This window comes from Oryx dammah, unplaced genomic scaffold, assembly GCF_014754425.2.
Source record: "Oryx dammah isolate SB20612 unplaced genomic scaffold, SCBI_Odam_1.1 HiC_scaffold_10, whole genome shotgun sequence".
Classification (NCBI taxonomy): Eukaryota; Metazoa; Chordata; class Mammalia; order Artiodactyla; family Bovidae; genus Oryx; species Oryx dammah.
In genome coordinates, this window is record NW_024070194.1 from 17,353,379 (window position 1) to 17,373,734 (window position 20,356).

The 20,356-nt window shown below is 48.5% G+C and overlaps 2 protein-coding genes and 1 non-coding gene across 8 annotated transcripts in view; 1 reads left to right on the forward strand and 2 right to left on the reverse strand.

Annotated features, from left to right (window-relative positions):
* Positions 1-16,827, forward strand: part of SAMHD1 (SAM and HD domain containing deoxynucleoside triphosphate triphosphohydrolase 1) — a 65,404-nt gene extending 48,577 nt beyond the window's left edge. The window contains exons 15-16 of one of the 4 annotated variants that reach the window (XM_040247363.1): positions 51-188; positions 16,603-16,827. In XM_040247363.1, coding sequence (XP_040103297.1) covers positions 51-188; positions 16,603-16,659 — 195 coding nt within the window. In that variant the 3' untranslated portion in view covers positions 16,660-16,827. Of the gene's footprint in view, positions 1-50; positions 189-3,985; positions 6,126-14,300; positions 14,339-16,602 lie in introns of those variants that run through there. The other 3 variants (XM_040247361.1, XM_040247365.1, XM_040247364.1) reach the window with 3 other exon arrangements.
* Positions 6,642-17,846, reverse strand: TLDC2 (TBC/LysM-associated domain containing 2). 3 transcript variants are annotated; one of them, XM_040247368.1, is made up of 7 exons: positions 17,510-17,846; positions 15,254-15,331; positions 13,366-13,527; positions 12,081-12,233; positions 11,832-11,927; positions 8,141-8,214; positions 6,642-7,218 (listed from the first exon to the last, which is right to left on the reverse strand). In XM_040247368.1, the coding sequence occupies exons 2-7, from the start codon at positions 15,284-15,286 to the stop codon at positions 7,179-7,181; spliced, it is 558 nt and encodes a 185-aa protein (XP_040103302.1). In that variant the 5' UTR covers positions 15,287-15,331; positions 17,510-17,846; the 3' UTR covers positions 6,642-7,178. The 3 variants fall into 3 exon arrangements, with proteins under 3 accessions (XP_040103302.1, XP_040103300.1, XP_040103301.1); XM_040247366.1 differs by having other exon boundaries at positions 6,642-7,309; positions 17,510-17,840; XM_040247367.1 differs by lacking the exon at positions 11,832-11,927 and having other exon boundaries at positions 6,642-7,309; positions 17,510-17,836.
* On the reverse strand, positions 14,047-14,119 carry TRNAE-UUC. The gene has a single exon. It is a non-coding gene; the product is annotated as a tRNA-Glu (tRNA).
* Positions 17,847-20,356: the final 2,510 nt, after the last annotated feature.

Below are 20,356 nucleotides of genomic sequence, written 5' to 3' on the forward strand. Positions count from 1 at the left end.
GCAGCATGTGAATTCAAGGTGACAAGTGAAATCTTTCCTTCTTTAAAAAGGTTTCTCAGCTTTTGCCAGAGAGATTTGCTGAGCAGCTGATTCGAGTTTACTGTAAGAAGACAGATGAAAAGACTCTGTTTGCTGCACGACAGCATTTCGTCCATTGGTGTTTAATCAGTAACTTCACCAAGCCACAGGTGGGTGACTTATTATTCACATACGTCACAGAAATTTTAAAGTAAAAACCACAAGCAATCTTTACTTCCCTCTGAAAAGTTCTCGTTTAAATGATGGTCATTTGATGAACTTACAAGACAGAAACAGACTCACAAACTTAGAGAACGAACTTTGGTTACCATGGGTGAAGGATGGGGGCAGACAGGAATAGTTAGGGAGTTTGGGGTTGACATGAACACACTGCCATATTTGAGATGGATAACCAGCAAAGACCTAGGACCTTCTATATAGCACAAGGAACTCTGCTCAGTATTAGTAACAACTTAAATGGGAAAGGAATTTGAAAATGAATAGATACATATTTATGTATAACTGAATCACTTTGCTGTATACCTGAAACTGACATAGCACTGTTAATCAACTGTACTCCAATATAAAACAAAAAGAAAATAATAGTCATTTGACTTGATTTGGGAAAAAAAAAGTTTTTCCACGTTAAGCTTCCCTTTTAATCTTTTGATTTAATTAGTTTTAAAGTTGGAGTATAATTGCTTTACAATGCTGTGTTAGTTTCTGCTGTACAACAACGTGAATCAGCTCTATGTAAACGTAAATCCTGTCTCTGGAGCCTCCCTCCCACTCACCCCCATCGCACCTGCCTAGGTCATCACAGAGCACTGAGCTTAACTCCCTGTGCTATACAGCAGCTTCCCACTAGCTATCTGTTTTACACCCTGGTAGTTTTACCAGTCATTTTATTGTACTTTGCATGTATTGAAATATCTCCAAGGTCTCGGCCTGTATTAAATCTACTCTCACTAAGACCACCAGTGACTTCAGTGTTACTAAAACTAGCAGACAAGTTTCTCTCCTTTGTGCCTCAGAGCTGTTTCTTCTGCCTATAATTCTTGGTTTCCTACCTAAACCTGGTTAATTCCTGCTCACTTTATTAGTAAAATCACTTTCCCAATGCTGAGTAAACTCAGCATTCCCAAACTTGTAACCTATTTAAATTCACTAGTTGCCAATCCCATAGAGAATGTCGTTGAAATGGTCCTTTATTGACCTGCATGTGGTGGATGCCTGGCACAGAGAACATTGATAGCTGTTGATTGAACAAATGATTGGTAGGTAGGTCGGAAGCAGCGTTCTGCTTCCTGGTCTAGTACTGTCTGTCACAGCACCCTACCTGCTTTTCCCCCCAAGCATTGGATACTGAAGGAAACAAAAATGAAAGATTAGATGTGAAAGAGTAGCCCAGTATATCAGATCTTTGTCAAATGCCAGAGGGAGGGACACAGGGAAGTCTTTTAGTATTCAGGGTTGAGAGAGCTGTCAGGTAGGAGGGAGGATTCTTCCAGATCCGAAAGCTGGATTGTGTTTGGATGAGTAGCAGAGAAAAATGAGAGCTACACAAAAACAAAACTGGAACAAGTCGGATGGGTTTGGGAGCTATGAAGAGACTAGTCTGACTGGAGGAGAAAAGTCTTATTGTTGAGGTGACAGGGGAAACAGAAAGAATCGGCTTGATTGTAGAGAAGCACTGGTAATCAGCTAAGAGTTATTGTTATGCACAGTTAGGAGGGAATTGCTGAGAGTATTCAAGACTTACCGTGCTGCTATAACTATTTTCTTTTAACAATTTTATTTATGTATTTTTAAATTTAATTTTATTGATTTATTTTTGGCTGCACTGGGCCTTCACCGCTGTGCATAGGCTTTCTCTAGTTGCAGTGAGCAGGGGCTGCTCTTCATTGCAACGCACAGGCTTCTCACTGCAGTGGCTTCTGTTGCGGAGTGCAGGCACTAGGTGCCCAGGCTTCGGGAGTTGTGATGCACCCACTCAGCAGTTGTCGTGCATGGGTTTAGTTGCTCCGTGGTATGTGGGATCTCCCAGCCCAGTCCAGGGATTGAACCCCATGTCCCCTGTATCGGCAAGCAGATTCTTGTCCATTGTACCACCAGGGAAGTCCTTGCTGTAATTATTATTTACTTCTGGGCTTTTATCTCTAGCTAGACCTATGGGAATATAGGAAGTATATCCAACTTAAGAACTATAGCTTCTAAGGAGACTAAACCCCTGATGAGAAAGGAAGACTCGAGTGACAGATAGACTGGCATGTGGAGAGACTGGAAACAGAGAGACAAGAGGCTACTCAAGTTCAGCTACTCAAGTTGGACCCTAAGTCCCGATACATTCATTCAGGGAATGAGTGTTCCCCCAGGTCCTGTGTCCGGGACCAGGCTTAAAACAGTACCTGAGACAGTTCCCGAGGGTCTCACTCTAGTTGGGGACAATAAAAACTCGAGTAAATAATAATCACAGTAGTGCGTAAGTACTTTGGGGTCGGAACAGTGTGTACAGTCTTAGAGGAGCAAAAAGATGAAGGGTTTATGCCAGAGTTGGTTGGTTCGGAAAGACTCATTTAAAGAAGGACTTGGAAAGACTTCCTTGGTGATCCTGTGGTTAAAATGCAGGGGACACGGGTTCAATCCCTGGCCTGGGAGGATCTCACGTACCATGGGGCAAGTAAGCCCGTGTACCCCGATTACTGAGCCAGTGCTCTAGAGCCCACACTCCACAACTAGAGAAGCCACCACAATGAGAAGCCCGTACACTGCAGCTGGAGAGTAGACCCCACCCGCCACAACTAGAGAAAGCCCGTGTGCAGCAACGAAGACCCAGCGCAACCAAAAATTAATTAATTTTTTTAAAAAGGGCTTGGAAGCTGAGACCTGAAGGATGGATGAGGAGTCAGCTGGGTAAAGGGGGTGGGGGACTGGAAGGTGACAGAAAACGAGGTGTATTTAGGGGTGAGATCTGGGCTCTGTGCATAGTCCTGTAAGCCAGGAGCCCTGGAGCAATGGGTGTTTTAAGCAGGAAAGCGACACGTTCAAGTCAGCGTTTACAGTAGAGTCACGGCCACTGTACCCGACCAGAGGGCTCATAGGAGAAGCACCTTGACTTCTCTGCCCACCTCTCTTCCAGTCTCCCACCAGTGCCTCCCACTAGCCCAACCTGATGAGAGGCCAGTAGGCAGGGGAGCTGGGAGATGTGGTTCACAAGAGCAGCTCCTGTTATGCAGAGCAGGGCAGAGGGAGGCGGAGAGCAGATCTGAGAGCAAGTAGGCATGAGAGGCCCACAGTGTTCGCCATGAGCCTTCTCTTCCTCGTGCAGTAAAGGCTCTGATAGTCCTATACCCTCATGTAGCCTAGAGTATCCAGCCACGAGTTAAAAAACAGTTCAGGATAGAGTCAGGCGTTGGAGGGCCTAGCTTCTTACACTCTGTGATTTCCAGTCGTCGTGTCGCCTCACTTTGACACCAGCCCTCGTTTTGGGTGGAATCTAGGAGGCTGAGGCCAAAGTGACAGCTTTGATTATGGAGCAAAGGTCAAATTCCATAGGTACACACTATCTTTCCCCCTTTTTGCCATCCTGTAGACTTGGGCCATTTGTTATAGGGGAGACTAAGAAAGAGGGTCCAGCAAGGGTCCAGCACATTCCATCTTTCCCTGGAAAACCAGGACACGAGCAGCTCCTGACACAAGTGCGTCCCCGGAAGCTGCATGAAGGGAAGGGGTCGCCGAGCCGGGCCACATGCTGCTTCTGGCGATCTGTGAAAAGAACTGGCGTGGTGGCTTTTGCTCTGAAAGCTCTTCCCTTCCCAGGACCACGTGTCTCTAATTAAGCATGTACACCATCCGGGGTTTCCCAAGAATAAGTCTGTCCAGAAGCAGGCTGTCTGCAGGACGAGGATATGTGTGCCTGAGACATTCACTCAAAACCACGAGAACTGGCTTTTTTCTCTATTCCTAGTTACTCTGTCTTTGACAGGATGGTGACGTTGTAGCCCCGCTTATAACACCTCGGAAATCGGAGTGGAATACAGCTGGCACCCAGGAAGAGGCCAAAAAAGTCAAAGCCCAGCTTTTCCCAAGTGACTCGGTGTGAATGTCTGCACTCAATTGTTTACGAAAAGCCCCTCCCCATCCCCTTTCCCTCCTCCCCCAGCACAATTAATTTAGGGAATTTGATCATAGAGGTTTACAAATGGAGCGACAGCTAGTGCTTTTTATATCTTGAACGTACGCACATACTAAGTCATTTTTATCCAGAGGAACTGGTATTAGGCAGATCTTATTAATATGAGCTATGGAAAGCGCTGCCTTGCCTCTTTTTAATATTAATCAAAGTCTTTCTTCTTTAGCAGTCTATTTTCTTAGAATTAACAGCTTTTTAAAGTACTCTGAACTCTTATGACATAAGATTGTTTTTTAAAAAATTTGGAAATAAGACAAAGGTGCACACTGGAATTTGCAGTTAGGGTTGTCATGAACAGCCGTGGTTAAAACCAGTATGTGAAATCCCGGCCCTCTGAGGAGGTGGCCATCACCCTGAATTTGAGGCTAGCTTTCCTTGAGTGATTGCAACATTAGTGAAAGGCACCTCCCCTCACCCTTTTAGCCCCCCATAAACTGCCAGGTTGGGGTCAACAGTATAGGAGGGCCACGAAGGGGCTCCAGCTCTTCAATGAGAGGCCTGATTGATTTGTTGAAAAGATCTGAGGGTGCTGGCCTCCTCTGAAATGGGACATAAAACTGCCTTATAGGAGACCCCCTAGCTCCAGTAGCAGAGGGACTCCCCAAACCAGGCTGTTCTCTGGGTCAACTGTGGCTCCAGCCCTTGTGGGTTTCTTTCTCTCCTGAGTGCTCACTGCCCCCTCCCTGAGGGTTCCACCACTGCCCAGCCTGGAGAAAGCAGCTCCCCTCCCCCGACCTCTGCCACTCGCTTGGGTGCTGATCGGAGGCCATCGGAGGAACCACCCTCAGGGCTGCTCGAGCTGGGGCTTCATTTTTGCCAGTTCAGTGCATTTGATGAGTTTCAGGGCAAAGACTGGCTGCCTATGCTGGGACGAAGTGATTTACCCAGTGAATTCTGGGTTCCCCTTTGTGTCTCTTCCTCCAGCAGTGGAGTAGCCGCCACTGTGGTCAAGCAGTGCTCCTGAGCTAAACAGAGTCTGGAGTTAGAGCTAAATCCAGCGGCTGCCAGGGCCATGGGGAGTGCAGTCGTGAGCCCTGACATCCTGTACTTCACCATACCCTTACAGAAGCCTCCCTGGCAGCCTGGGCATGGGGAGCCAGCCTTGGCTCTGGGTCAGAGCAAGAGTGAGCAGGGAGGAGCTCAGACCGCAGGGCAGATCACCCCCAGCATCTTGGGGGTGCTGCCACCGTCCACTGTGTAACCAGGTGCTCCTCTGTTAACACTAGGGTGACAAGCGTTTGGAATGTCTGCTGTTCTGCTCTGTCACCCCTCTCCCACCCCCAGTAGATAATCAAGTTGACCCTAATTCCTAGAGTAGTTAAAACTGTGCTCCTCTCCCACCACAATGCCGTGTGGTGGGGATGTGGATACAGTGGGCTCCTAGAAGCCCAAAGAAAGTGGTCATGGTACCAGGTCATGTCTGTTTTGGCCACGGTGCTTCCAAAACGTCCAGTGGAGAGAATCTGCCACCTCAGACTTCATGTGTCCAGGCCCAAGGTCAAGAATGTAATGTTTCTCTGCAAAGATTGTCTGATTTTTGCCACACCTCCATTTACATCATTGTTTTACTCTGGAACTTTGTCATCTCAGAGTGTATCACTGTGCTCTCTGAGCAACAACTTGAATCTGTTTTGTTTGCGTCTTTTGTTACTTTTTGGCAGCTGCACTTTATGCTCTTTGCAACTGTTTTAATTATGGGAACCACGTGCCATTGACAAGGTTAAATTTTTCTTAAGAAGCATCTTCACTATTGGTATAAAAAGGGAGCCTTTAACAGCTTGGTATCTAGAGTTACCGAGCTTTGTCAGTAACTTTGAGAATGTAAATAAGACTGCAGGTTCAAGTGCCTGGTCGCTTCATCCTGGTGAGGGAAACAGCTGCAATAAAGCTTCATGAATGTATCTCTGTCTTGAAATCAGTGGTGTCTTCCTCAGTGACTTTCACACTCGTGTGCCCAATTTTGACCCTTTTGTGCAAAAGAACTGTGTTTGGTCTAGGAATGTGCCCAGATGTTTCTTTATACCTCAATAACTGTGTTGGGTCTTCCAGAGGGGATGGTTTTAACAGGCCCTATGTTACTTCATTTTCCTCATTCAAGAATGGCAAGTAATCACCTGATAAAGAATCTTGTTCTGTCAGGAGGCAGGCTCTAGCATGGGTTATGTATTTATTATTATTATTTTTTTTTTTTAGTTTTTCTAAGTTCCTCTTTTGCCAGAAAAAATATCCTTCCTTTTTTAATCTCCCTGAATTCCCATCTACAGAATTTCAGCTTCTTTTTTTTTTTTTCTAGAATTTCAGCTTCTTTACCCAAATGTGCATATAGCTCATTTGCTGCTTTCATATTTTTCTTGTGGAATTAAATAAGAGATCTTCAAGTACCCAGCATAGTGGTAGCAGACTGGTCGGTTTTCTGGGAAAAGAAGAATGTTGTTTTGGAATCTTTATTAATTTCACTGGTTGAGTTAGGTGTCTGTGGTTTGACAATATTCTTTAAATTAAAATAATGTCCAAAGCATATAGAGAAGAATCCCATTTTGTAAGAATCCCATACACCTCCTTGGAAAACTGTCTGGAAGGATATACACGAAAATGTTAGTGTTTTAGGGGGTGGTTGAATTGTAGGCAGTTTTATTTTTTTTTACATCTTCTGGTTTTTCTACAATAAACACATATTAACTATGTACTCTCTAAAAGGATCATTTTCCTGAGGAATTTTGTGGTGCTCAGGTGAGGTATAACTGTCTTTTACTCCCTCACATCCCTCTCCAGTAGAATGTGGCCTGTCTCCACAGCTGTCTTGGTCCTCAGGCGCCAAGAGGCTGCTCTCAGTCACAGTCCACACCGGACACTTCTCCATCTGTGTTTCGGATGGAACGGGCTGCCCTGGGTGAGCGCAGCCTCGTCAGCATCCAGGGGCGGGTCTGAACACCTGTTGGCTCAGGAAGCTGCCCGCTGTGGCATCAGCTCAGGACCCAGGCCTCCAGCTCGTTGATGCAGAACTGCTCCTGCCGGGCCAGCACCTCATTGTTGAAGGTCGCACAGGGGTGGCTCCCCCCACGGTACAAGTCTCCATCCAACCACAGCCCAAAGTGGCCACTAAAGAGAGGAGAGTCTTGGCACAGCTCCCTCCAGCACCCTTCAGACCTGCCCCAGCAGCCCTTGGCCACACCATGACTACTCTGCCTTAGTCTCATCTCTGAAACAAGTTTGTCCCAAATTGTTAAGGACTCACATATTGTCCCCCATGGGGTTTCAAGCTTTTTTTTTTTAACAGTTCAATGATTTTGATAAACATATACAGTGGAGCAACCATCACCACAGACCAGTTTTAGAACCTTCAGAACATTAAGATGGCAATGCCTTAACCAAAGGACGGACTCTCATAAGCTTGGACTTCAAGCCCAGAACACGTCAGACCAGGGCGTCCATTCTAGTTCCCTCTTGACAGCAAACCTAGGCTGGAGCTGGGAAGTGGGTTACTGCAGATTGGCAGCGGCTGGTGGGGTCTGTGTCAGTCCATCTCTGTGGAGGCTATTCAGACAGCTGGGAGAGTGAAGCTAATCAAGCAGTGCTGTCATCTGTGCCCTCAGGATAAGACTGACTCTGCCTGAATATGCAGGTCACACCAGAGGCGAGACTGACCTTGTAAAACACACTCCACTTCCCACCCCCAACACACACACATGCTGTCACCAACTAAACACTTTGAGGGACACTTCATGCCATCCTCTCCTCTCAGTATCGACTTAGAGCGGAGTTTAGGGGTTTGTCTGGGGGGGCAGGCAGTGCCACAATACCTATCGAGAGGAGATTCTTGAAGGTTAACCAGCAGCCTCCCCCATTTTGTCTGGGGTAGCCTAACTCAGCATTTCCAGAGAGTTTCAGACCACCTTGAAACTCAAGACTAGGGAAGACTAGGGCACGCACCTGCCACAGCCCATCATCAGAGAATCCAAGTCGCCTTTCACAAAGAAAGAGTTGCTTCCTGTCCACTTGAAGACCTGTGATAAGAAACCCCGTTATTGGCGGAGTCCTGCTCATGCAGTTTTACTCTGGACCACTGGGTGGCAGTGTGGTGAAGGAAACAACCTCCATGCCCCTACTAAGGCACGGAACTACTCCAGGCTCTTAACTCTTGCAGTTTCTCTGTTTCCCTGGAGTTCACCTCTTGCCCTCCTGTCTGAATTCCCACAGCCCCAAAGCCCTTCTGTTCTAGGAATAGACCAGAACCCTCTGAGGCTTCCTGCTTCCGAAGCTGGAGAGAGGAGGGAAAAAGTCCTCATCAGGAGCCAGGCCCTGATTCTACCATTAATTGTTTCCTCCTCTCACTGGAGTTAACACTAAGCCTGCACACCCTCGGTGCTATTTCACACCCAACTAGTGTTTCGAGCCCCACCCCAGAGAGACACCCTACCACCAATTCTGTCCCCGTGTCACTGCTTCCCGGATCACAGCCTCCTAATGGGTCTCTGCTTCCTCTGTCTCCTGCCCAGAAGCCCATGTGTGCTCTCTCAGTGAGCTATTCAGAATTAAATCAGGGATTCCCCTGGTGGTTCAGTGGTATAGAATCCACCTGCCAGTGCAGGGGACATGGGTTCAATCCCTGATCCGGGAAAATCCCACTTGCTGTGGGCAGCTAAGCACCTGGAGCCAGTGTTCCCCAACAAGAGAAGCCTGTGCATCCCAACTAGCGAGTAGCCCCTGCTCACTGCAAGTAGAGAAAGCCTGCGTGCAGCGACAAAGAATGAGCAAGGCAAAAGATAATTATTTTTAAAAATCAAATTGGATGGCCCTGACAATGGGAATAAAATCCAGCATCTAACAGCCGAAAGCCCAGCGTGCTCTGCCCTGATTTTCTCTCCAACCTCTGTCCCCCTTTACCGCCTGCACTTCATCTACCCTGGCCCTTCTGTCCTGGGACACCTGAAGCTATTGCTGCTCCAGGGTCTTGCTGACCCCTCTGCCCAGAATGCTCTTCCCCCAGATCCTCAGAAGGCTCACTTCTTAGCTTTCAGATGAAATGTCATCCCAGAGAAATTTAAAGTAGCCCTTCCTTCCAGGCCCTATTCAGTGACAATATGCCCTGCTAACATGTAAGTTCCATGAAGGCTGTCCTGATTCTGGCAGTATTCCTGAGACATGGTGTAGATGTTTGTTAAGTGAACAAATTATTCATGAGTCAATTTAGGACTTCCCTGGTGGTCCAACAGTTAAGGATCCACCTGCCAACACGGGAAACATTCGATCCCTGGTCCAGCAAGATCTCACATGCCACAGAGTAATTAAGCCCACACACGGCAACTACTGAAGCCTTCACTAGAGCCTGTGCTCAGCAACAAGAGAAATCACTGCAATGAGAGCCCGAGCACTGCAGCTCAAACGCAGCTAGAGAGTAGGCCCCGCTCGCTGCAACTGGAGAAAGCCTGAGCACAGCAATGAAGACCTAGCGCAGCCAAAAATAAATAGAATACATTTTTTTAAGTCAGTTTAGCTAATAAGATTTTTAAAGGGCTGCAAAAGTATAGCCTATGATTGCCTGTAATTAGTTGCAAAAAATGCTCTGAGCAACCAAAGGGTTTTTAGCAAGAAAACAAGACTAGTTGAAGATAAGCCCTGGGCTCAGAAGAGATAATATTAGCAAGTGACCACAAAAAGACAGAACTATTCAACTCCTCCTCTACTTTCCTCAAGGAACATGACCTTCAGACTTGAAGGAGGAAGATAAACATTGCTACAAAAAAAAATTAAGATGATGCTTCTTGGAATAAGGGTCAAGGAACTGGTGGGAATTCATGAAGAATGCAGATGCCAGAAAACCAAAGACAGGCACAAATTAACCAATTTTTTGAAAAGATGAGATTTCTTCATAATAGCCTGGGAAGACTATAGCAATTGTCTAAAAAAAAAAAATCATTCCATTCAAGAGTTTGGTTTTTGTTTTGTTTTGTTTTTACATTTAGCACAAGGCACTGTTTCAGGCACTGGATAGGCCAGTGATGTAACAGACAAAAATTCCTGCCTCCTAGGACTCCCACTCTAGTGGCAGGAGGCAGGTAAATAAGTAAAATAAATAGTGTGTGAGCTGTGACAAAGGCTTAGGAGAAAGAAGTAGAGAAGGGCAATAAGAGTTTCCAGCGGCTGGAGTGCTATAAATGTAAACAGCAGGGAGGGTCCTGCTGAGAGGGTGACATCTGAGCAGAGTCCTGAAGGAAGTGAGAACTGACTCACGGAGATCCTGTGGAGGGAACCTTAGGGAGAACAGCATGTTTAAAGGCCCTGAGGTAGGAACAGGCTTGCTTGTTTAAGAGCCACCTCTGAGGTCAGTGTAGGGAGAGGGAAAGTAGCAAGAAATGACGTCAGAGAGAGTCCAGAAGACGTAGAGACTCGTAGGTTATTTTAAGGACTCTGGGGATTTGTCTGGTGGTCCAGAGGTTAACAATCTGACTGCCGATGTAGGGGACGTGAGTTCAGTCCCTGGTCGGGGAGCTAAGAGCCCACATGCCTCGGAGCAACTGCCACAATTCCTGAGCCTGTGTCGCAACTACAGAGAAGCCTGTGCACCACACTGAAAGATCACACGTGTCGCAACTAAGACCTGATGCGGCCAAATAAATAAATAAAAACATATTCTGAAAAAATACTTTGGCTTTTCTCTGAGGGAGAAAAGAAGCCGTTGGTAGCTTGGCGTCAAGGAGTGATATGTTCTGACTTCTTTTAAATATTTATTTGGCTGTGGCTGTGCCGAGTCTTAGTTGCATCACACAGGATCTTCAGTTGCGGCATGTGGGATCTAGTTCCCTGACCAAGGATCGCACCTGGGCCCCCTGCAGTGGGAGCTCAGAGTCTTAGCCACTGGGCCACCAGGGAAGTCCTTGACTTACCTTTTAAAAGGCTCACTCCAGCTACTGTGATGACTGAAGGTGGAAGCATTAGGAGGCTATAGCGGGGACACGGGCAAGTAATGGTGGCTTGAACCAGGGTGACAGCAAAGGACATTGTGAGAAGTCGTAGATTCTGGGTAGAGATAGAAAGAGAAGGAGGAGCCATCAGGATTCGCTGACAGCCATCAGATGTAGGGTGTGAGAGAAGCGAAGAAGGGCTCCAAAATCTTTGGTCTCAATGGCATTAAAGACAGAGGTGCCATTCACTTTGCCAGGGAAGATGGCAGGAGGAGCCAACTTTCTGGGAGAAAGTCAGGAGATCAGCTTGGCAAAACCCCAGTCGTGGCTGGACCCTCCCATCCACGCTGTCTGTGCTTAAACCTGACGAGCTGAATGTTGCTAGAGGAAAGAAGGAACCAGCCCTGGGACTTCCCTGGTGGTCTGGTGGTTAAGAATCCTCCCCGCAGTACAGCAGACATGAGTTCTATCCCTAGTCGGGGAACTAAGATCCCCCCTCCCACTGGGCAGCTAAGCCCATGAGCCACAACTACTGAGCCTGCCCGCCCTAGAGCCTATGCTCCAAAACAAGAGAAGCCACCACAATGAGAAACCTAGGCACCGCGACTGGAGAGTCCCCTGCTAGCCTCCACTAGAGAAAGCCTGCACACAGCAATGAAGACCCAGTGCTGTCATAAATAAATAAAAATTATTGATAAAAAAAAAAAAAAGAGCATCACCTTCAGCTGTGGAGAGAAGGAGAAGAGGAAGGTCTCGCCAGTACCATAGAAGCCTTTGCTAAGTCGAAGGGCCGAGGAGGAGAAGGCCCCAAACATCTGGAAGGAAGAGTTTGTAGCTTGCAGCCGGCAGGGAGCTGGAGATCCCCTCCAGGCTGGGGAGTCTGGGGCAGAGCTGGGGGTCGGAGAGGCCCCGGGGGACCCATCAGCCCTTAGTGGCAGCTCTCCCCGCAGCACCCCAGCGCGGCTCACCTGGCCGTCCTGGTCTCTCAGCACCAGCAGCACCGGCCCGCTGTGGCCCTCCATCTGCCTGTACAGGCTCTGCAGACTGAAACCGTCCCTTGACGTGCAGAAGGCCAGGCTCCAGGAGTATCCAGTGACTCTTGGGGGCAAGTGGAGACTGAGCTGGGGACAGAGCAGAGGGTGAGCAAGAGCACCTGGTCCTCCCACCCTCGGTGCTCCATATCCTTGGGGTCCCAGGAGGACTAAGGTTAAACAGCCACCCCATACCCACGCCTGTGCTTTACAGGTTCAGTTCAGTTCAGTCACTCAGTTGTGTCCAGCTCTTTGCGACCCTATGGACTGCAGCATGTCAGGCCTCCCTGTCCATCACCAACTCCCAGAGTTCACTCAAACTCATGTCCATAGAGTCGGTGATGCCATCCAACCATCTCGTCCTCTGTTGTCCCCTTATCCTGCCTTTAATCTTGCCCAGCATCAGGGTTTTTTCCAGTGAGTTGGCTCTTTGTATCAGGTGGCCAAAGTTTTGGAGCTTCAGCTTCAGCATCAGTCCTTCCAATGAATATTCAGGACTGATTTCCTTTAGGATGGACTGGTTGGATCTCCTTGCAGTCCAAAGGACTCTCAAGAGTCTTCTCCAAGACCACAATTCAAAAGCATCAATTCTTTGGCACTGAGCTTTCTTTATAGTCCACTTCTTACATCCACACATGATCACTGGAAAAACCATGGCTTTGACTAGACGGACCTTTGTTGGCAAAGCTTTACAGGTTATGGAATACTTTCGTGTTTCCAGGGGCGCCATGGAAACACCAATGAGCAGGAGGCCTCAGAGAAAGGGATCACTATTCCCATCTTACAGATGAGGAAGCTGATGCTCGGGGAGCTGAAGCAACTTGCCTGAAGCCCACATGGGGAGGAAGTGGCAGCCAGGATTTGAACTCAGGTCAGGCCCATCATGGCCCCTAGCACCCAAAAACTAGATGAGATACTGACTGCCTCCTCCTAACTCTCCATCTCATCTTCCCATTCCCACCCCAGCTTTGGCCTCAGTTCCCAAGGACTGGTTCCACTTAAAGAGTCAGATTAGTTCACCATATCCTTAACCTCCTGGTGATGTGAAGAAGGTGGTGCTAGGATTACTGACTCATTTTATCAGAAAAGCCCAGCGAAGAGAAGTGAGTTGCCCAAGGTGACATAGTGAGCAGAGGACAGAGCAGGAGGGACCCCAGGTGTCCCTGGGCCTGGCTGGGGTGGGGCAGGACTGAAGTCTTTGTACCATGGACTGTGCCCGAACCTGACTCATCTCCGAGGCTCCCAGAACCTGGCTGGCTCCTGCCAGCTGGGGCACCACGGGTTGTTCGGGAACTGGAGTTGGGGCTGGGGTTGTTTCCTCCTCCTTTTCCTCCTCCTCTTCCTTGTCCTCCTCCCCAGACAGAGCATCTTCCACCTGGCTGGGCTATAAAGACACACAGAGGCCTGGTGAGTCGAGAGACAAGGAGACATGAGCTTCCACACATCAGAGTCTGAGAGCCTCAGCCACCTCATCACCCCTGCCCGGAACCCTGCCAGTCCAGCCGGAGGAGGCTGTGAAGTGTCCACAATAAGCCAGACCCTGTCCTTCCCACCAGCCAGCTCCCTCCCTGGCCCCTTCCAGCTACATCCACTGGATGTGGCCTTGGGCCCCCAAGGTTTGTCTTGCCTGGTTGCTCTGGATCCAGAGTGGATGCCAGGGATTGTGTTCTAAGCTTTGGAGGCAGGAGGGAAGGGCCAGTGGCAGCTCCCAAACTGTGCATTTGTACATGAAATAACAATAATAATACAATAGTGGCTGAATATACGGTAAACAGGACACACTTGACTAGGCCCGAATGAAATGCTTGGTGAGCATAATCTCTGAATTTTCCCAAGAATCCTAAGAAGAATGTGCTGCTTTTTTATTTTTTTTGGCTATGCCACAAGTCTTGCAGGATCTCAGTTCCCCAACCAGGGATTGAACCTGGGCCCTCCAAGGTGAAAGCGTGGAGTCCTAACCACTGGACCACCAGAGAACTCTCCAGAGTAGGCTTTTTATTACTCTCATGTTATTATCTCAAAGGAAGAAAGAAGGCCTTTTGAGCTGGTGAAACAACACGTGTTTCTCATGGGTGAGACAGTGCACAGGTTCATATAAAATGCTCAGTTAGGGCTTCCCTGGCAGCTCAGGGGATAAGACTCCACCTGCTAATGCAGGAGACACGAGTTTGATCCCCGGCCCAGGAAGATCCCGCATGCCGAGAAGCAGCTAAGCCTGTGCGCCAAGACTACTTAGTCTGTGCTTTAGAGCCCGGGAGCCACAACTGCTGAGCCCAGGAGCTGCGGCTACCGAAGCCCGTGTACCCTAGAGCCTGTGCTCCGCAACAAGAGAAGCTGCTGCAATGAGAAGCCTGCGCAGCACAACCAGAAAGTAGCCTCTGCTTGCCACAACTAGAGAAACGTCTGTGCAGCAACAAAGACCCAGCATAGCCAAAAATAAAAATAAATAAAAAATGCCCTGATTAAAAAAATGCACATTTGTGTGAAGGTGTGTGATGTGTTGGCTTAAAATAGAGTTGTGTAGGCCAATCAGTGTGAGAAGGTGTTGAATGCAACTTTGTATGTTACCTTTCAATGTGTTTGTGGGTGTGAGCTGGGGTTGTGTTATATGTGAGTGTCAGTGGGCATGTATGTTGGTGTGTTCATTCATTCATTCATTTAATCACTGAGCTGCCACTCTGTACCAGAACGTGTGTGTGTGTGTGCACACGTGCACATGATGCCTGCACACAAGGACTTTGGGGCTTTTCATCAGGAGAGATCTCCTTGGGGAGAAGAGATGGGCAGGACACTGCTTTCCTATTCCCCAGGTTCAGGCCTATGGAGAGAGTCCTAACTGGACAGGCTTCTGGACAGTGCTCCATCTGGCACCCACTCCAGGGAGGAAGGAATGGAGACAGTAGTCTGTGCTCCTTGAGGGTCCCGGAACCACAAGGCTGGGCGCTAAGGCCCCAGGTTCCTGAGTCCTTGCTCTGAGCCCTGGGCCAACCGGGGAGGGCCTCGGAAGGGGGACACTCAGCTGTATGCACCCTGGCCCAGGCCCCACGCAGCCAGAGGTCTCACCTCCCCTGCCTTTCCTGACCGACCCCTGCCCCAGCTGGGCCTCTTACCAGCCGAGTGTAACGCCAGCGGAGACTTTTCATTCTTCTGTCCGAGCCCAGCCAGGGGCAGTAAGTGAGCCTTTGGCCCTGCCAGGGAGGAGGCAGAGCTGGGTGAGACCTGGAGCCGAGAGGGAGGGGCCTGGGGCACACCTGGCTGGCTCCACACCCACCCAGCTGCCCTTTGCTCTCTCTCACCTGCCACTCACCTGTCACTCCCAGGCCAGCTTGTCCCTGAGTCTGTGAGGTCAGCTATGCTTGGCATTCAGGGCCATAGTTGCAGTTAGCAACTAATGCAGGTTAGCCATAAATTCTAGCTGTAATTCGGGCCCATAGACTGTAACCTTTGGGCGGCTGCCTGAGCCCCAGATGGGGTGTCTGGGGCCTTTACTTCCCTGTATGACCTTGTATAAGTGCTATATACCCCTGGGCCTCAGTTTCCCCACATATGACATGTGGAACCAGATTGTCTCAGAGGCCCTCACAAGACTGACAGCATGCAATTCGGTTTTCTCTCAAAGCTATTATAACAGAAGCTTGAAAAGGGCCAAGCTAGATCAAAAGAACAGATTTTTTTTTTTAATAGTCATTTTTCTAATTAAAAGAGCAATACATGTTTACTATAGAAAATTTGAGAAATTTAGAAAAGAATAAAGAAAACTACAACAATATTCATAATTCTACCTCTTAGAAATAAACTCTGAGCCCCTACAGGTTTATTTTTTCATCTTTTACATTTATTTCACATATATGTATATACATACATTTATAAATAGATCATACAGTGTGTTGCTTTATAAGGTGTTTTGTCAAGCTTAACAAAAGAAAAGTTTCTAATTACATTCAGTACCCTTTGAACATGTGATTGTTTTTTAATGTATTTATTTAATTTGTCTGTGCTGGGTCTTAGTTTCAGCACACAGGATCTTTTTTTGTTTATTTCATGTGGGCTCTAGTTCCCTGACCAGGGATTGAACATGGGCCCCACCCCGTGTAGGGAGTGTGGAGTCTTAGCCACTAGACCACCACGAAAGTCCCATGAACATGTGATTTTTAATGGCTGCATATTATTTCATCACAGGATGTACATCATTTCTCAAATGTTTGACATTCTGTTTGCTTATAATTTTCTGTGATTATAAGCAGAATTATAATAAACTTTCTTATTCATAAATCTGATTATATTTTTTATGATAAATTTCAAAAGTTGAATAATGGATCAAAGTGTGTTCACACATGCTTTTCCAACTGTTTTCAACGAGGCTTCCCCAGAGCTTAAGGCTGACCAGCGTCTGGATATCTTTCAGGAATCTCAAGGTAATATCTTTCTGATCATCATGTTTTACGTCCTTAAATTACAGATAAAGAAACTGCCACTCAGAAAGTTGAAGAAGGAGCTAACCACAGCCACAGGATAACATAACACAGTAAAAAGAGCACAGACTCTGGAGTCAGGGAGTCTAAATCCTGTGTGACCTTGGGCAAGTTACTTAACATCTCTGTTCTTCTGTCTCCTTGTCTGTAAAATACTAATACCTGTTTACCTGATAGGGCTGTTGTAAAAATAAATGAAGGTAATGCCTGAAGGGACGACTCATTGGAAAAGACCCTGATGCTGGGAAAGATAGAGGGCAGGAGAAGGGGGCGACAGAGGATGAGATGGTTGGATGGTATCACCGACAGAATGGACATGAGTTTGAGCAAACTCGGAGAGATAGGGAAGGACAGGGAAGCCTGGCATGCTGCAGTCCATGGGGTTGCAGAGAGTTGACATGACTGAGCGCCTGAACAATGCCTGAAGAACTAGGAGGCTGAACCAGGTCTCCATCCTCCTGTTCTGAGTTCAGTGAGATGACACACAGTGCCTGGTGTTTGGTGAAAAAGTGAAAGTGTTAGTCGCTCAGTCATGTCTGACTCTTTGCGACCCCATGGACTATAGCCCACCAGGCTCCTCTGTCCATGGGATTCTCTGGGCAAGAATCCTGGAGTGGGTTGCCATTTCCTTCTCCAGGGGATCTTCCCAGCCCAGGAATCAAACCTGGGTCTCCTGCATTGCAGGCAGATTCTCTACCGTCTGAGCCACCATGGGTGCTAGATAAGTGGCAGTGCTTAAGACCATCCCCTGACACTGCCTCTTTGGGAGATTCAGGGCTCAAATCACTGACAAGTGGCCACTCAGTCTCCACCCGAGCACCTTGGGGACAGTCACTTGGTCACTTGCAGGGGTAGGTAGCTCAGTGGGGCAGGGAAGGGCAGGAACGTACTCACTTTGCCAAGTCTCAACCTCTGGTGACCTCTTCCAGCTCGTCTAGCCTGATGGCTTCCCTAGTACATCTCTGGGATCCCACAGAGAAGGGGCCACTTCCGGAACCGACCCTGTCCACCTGGAGGTCTGTACGAAGCAGTTTTAGCTCTGTACCCTGGTTCTCTGGCAGACAGCTGTCACTTCTGCCCCAGCCAGGCTCCAGCCCTCCTCTCCTGGCTCTTATACTTGCCCAGAGGGTGGCATGCCCTGGCCCTGAGCCTGCTCTGGTTTCAGCCGGAAGGACCTGGCTGTGATTATAATCCATCAGAAACTCAAATCCCACAAACAAGAGCTTGTCACCTCGGGTCCCTGCTCTGCCCCTACCAGCCCAAAGAGGTGGGATTTACTGAACTCCTGGGCTCTTCCTGGAGCCTCTCACCCATAGCTACTGAGTGCCACGTGGTGCCTGAAGCCCATCATGGAAGGCACTTCCCTTAAGGGGCACAAATGTTACAGGAAAGGGTCGAGCCGTGGGGCCACATCCATCTCCCTGTGCTTCCGGGGAAACCTGGGGCTCGGTGGGTGAGGAGAGGCCACCCTGCTCTGGTCCTGTTTCCCTTCTCTCACATGGGGGAGGTGATTCTTACTGGCCTGTCATGACATGGAAGGACAGGAAGCCCCGTATCTGGCACACAGTAGGCACACTCTTGGTTCAGGTAGTTCTCTGTCCCAGGCTCATAGTGGGACTTCAGTGAATGCTGCTGTTGAAACACAGAACCTCAAAGTTGGAAGGGGTTTCAGCCAGTCCCAGACCAAGTGACCTGCACGCAGGGCAGGAAGTCATGAAAAAATATGCCCAGCAAGGGTCCCCCAGCCTGTTTGGGGTGGGTGTGTCCACTCCTTGGGTGGCTCACACCCTTGGATGGGCCAGCTGCCCGCTGGGGGACCAGGGTACAGAGCTACAACTGTTTCACGCAGACCTCCAGGTGAACAAGGTCAGTTCTGGAAGTAGCCCCTTTTCTGCAGGATCCAGGAAATGTGGGATGGGATGGGGGGGCGGCTGTAAAAACCCCTTCCTGCTGGCCTTGGTGGAAAGGACTTGGGTCTCCAGATCCTTTCTCCATGGCCAGGTCTCCTGGGGCAACGCCCCAACCAGGAAGATAGGATACTGAAAGGACTTGTATTAATATTATGGGGAAAACATTCAAGTGATGGGCCCTGTTGCCATCTCAAACAAGGCTGTTGCAATATGTGTTTGAACTGTTAACAGCCTGGAGGTCACATGTGTGGCCCTCCTGCTCTCACGGCCCCACTCCCAAATCTTTTCCCTCCACACTCGATTCCTGAACCTTTGGGCACTTTGGGAGGCCAGTGAGGTGTGCCTTGCTGTCCCATTCTTTGTCCTTAAGTCTAGAATGTGACCTGGCAAGAAAGCTAATTGCCACAAAGTGTGTTCAGTCGTGTCTGACTCTTTGCGATCCCGTGGACTGTAGCCCACCAGGCTCCTCTGTCTGTGGAATTATCCAGGCAAGAATACTGGAGTGGGTAGCCATTCCCTTCTCTGGGGAATCTTCCTGACCCAGGGATGGAGCCTGGGTCTCCCACATTGCAGGCCGTTTCTTTACCATCTGAGCCACCTGGAAGCCCAAATCGCATGTAATTGGCTTCTGAAAAGCTTCCACGATCAGATTCTAGATGCCAGAGGGTTGAACATCCCAGCTCTGCCTTGCAGCCTGCCTTCTCCTTTCTCCTCCAGACCACACGCCGCCTCTTTTAGCATGGCAACAGTCATCACCAGGAAACAATTTCAATGTCCTGTACAAGGGGAAAAGGTTAATCGACCCATGGAACATCCACTCTGTGCATTATTTCTAGGAATTAAAAGCGATGTTTGCCAAGCGTTCATAAATGCACAGGAAAATGCTTCTGCTACTCTGTAAAGTGAAAAAAGCAGATATAAAATGAGATGTGTGGCACAGTTTCCGCTACGCAAAATAAACCCTAAGACATTAGGAGAAAATGGAGAGGATACACCTGGTGGCTCGCTGGGCTGACTGGCTTCACTCTGAGCTGTGGGTGGGTACATGATGTACCCCCTCATGCATCCCGGGAACTCTGATCTCCGTGCTCTGGTCCCTGTAATGGACTGTCTCTGCCCCCCTCACACACAATTGCCACTCCTTTGGCTCCTCACTCTCAGCTGGTGACTTTGTTCCTCTTTGAGAAAATGGAAGCCATCAGTCCCTCCCTCACCCTTCCGATAGACCACCTGCATCTCACTCATCTCTTCTGCCTTTCTTCCGGGACAATGAAGGAACAGCCTCTGTTCCTTTCGGAATCCAGTCCCTGGGGTCCCCCTAGATTTCTCACTCTCCACTTTTCTCTGCCTCATCCATCTCTCGCTTGCCCCTGCCTCTCAACGTGACCACGACGGCTCCATCCTCTTCTCCCTACATTCCACCTCTACCTCCTCGTCACTGTTCAATCCCTGGCCTTTGACATCTGTCCTGACCACGCCTGCTCTTGTCTCTCTAGGCTGGGGCTGGGGGGGACACACTTTTCTGCTCTCATCTTCCTCCAGCCCCTCTGCTATTTAACAGGGTGATTCTCCCTCTCTTACATTTACCCCTTCAGTGGCAGCTCCCCTGCTGTCTTTTGTGGCTGGTGTCTCCTCTCTCATCTACTTTTTAGAACCAGGGATTCTTTTTTAATTTTCTACCTTATTAAGAAATGATATATGGAGATAGCTTTATTTAATAAGATTCGAACAATTAATGATAGATGTTCTAGAAGCAATTGTTGAAGGCCCCTTTCATCCTGTCTTCTCCCAATCTCATCCACACTTGGAGGGAACAACTACCAATTTTTTT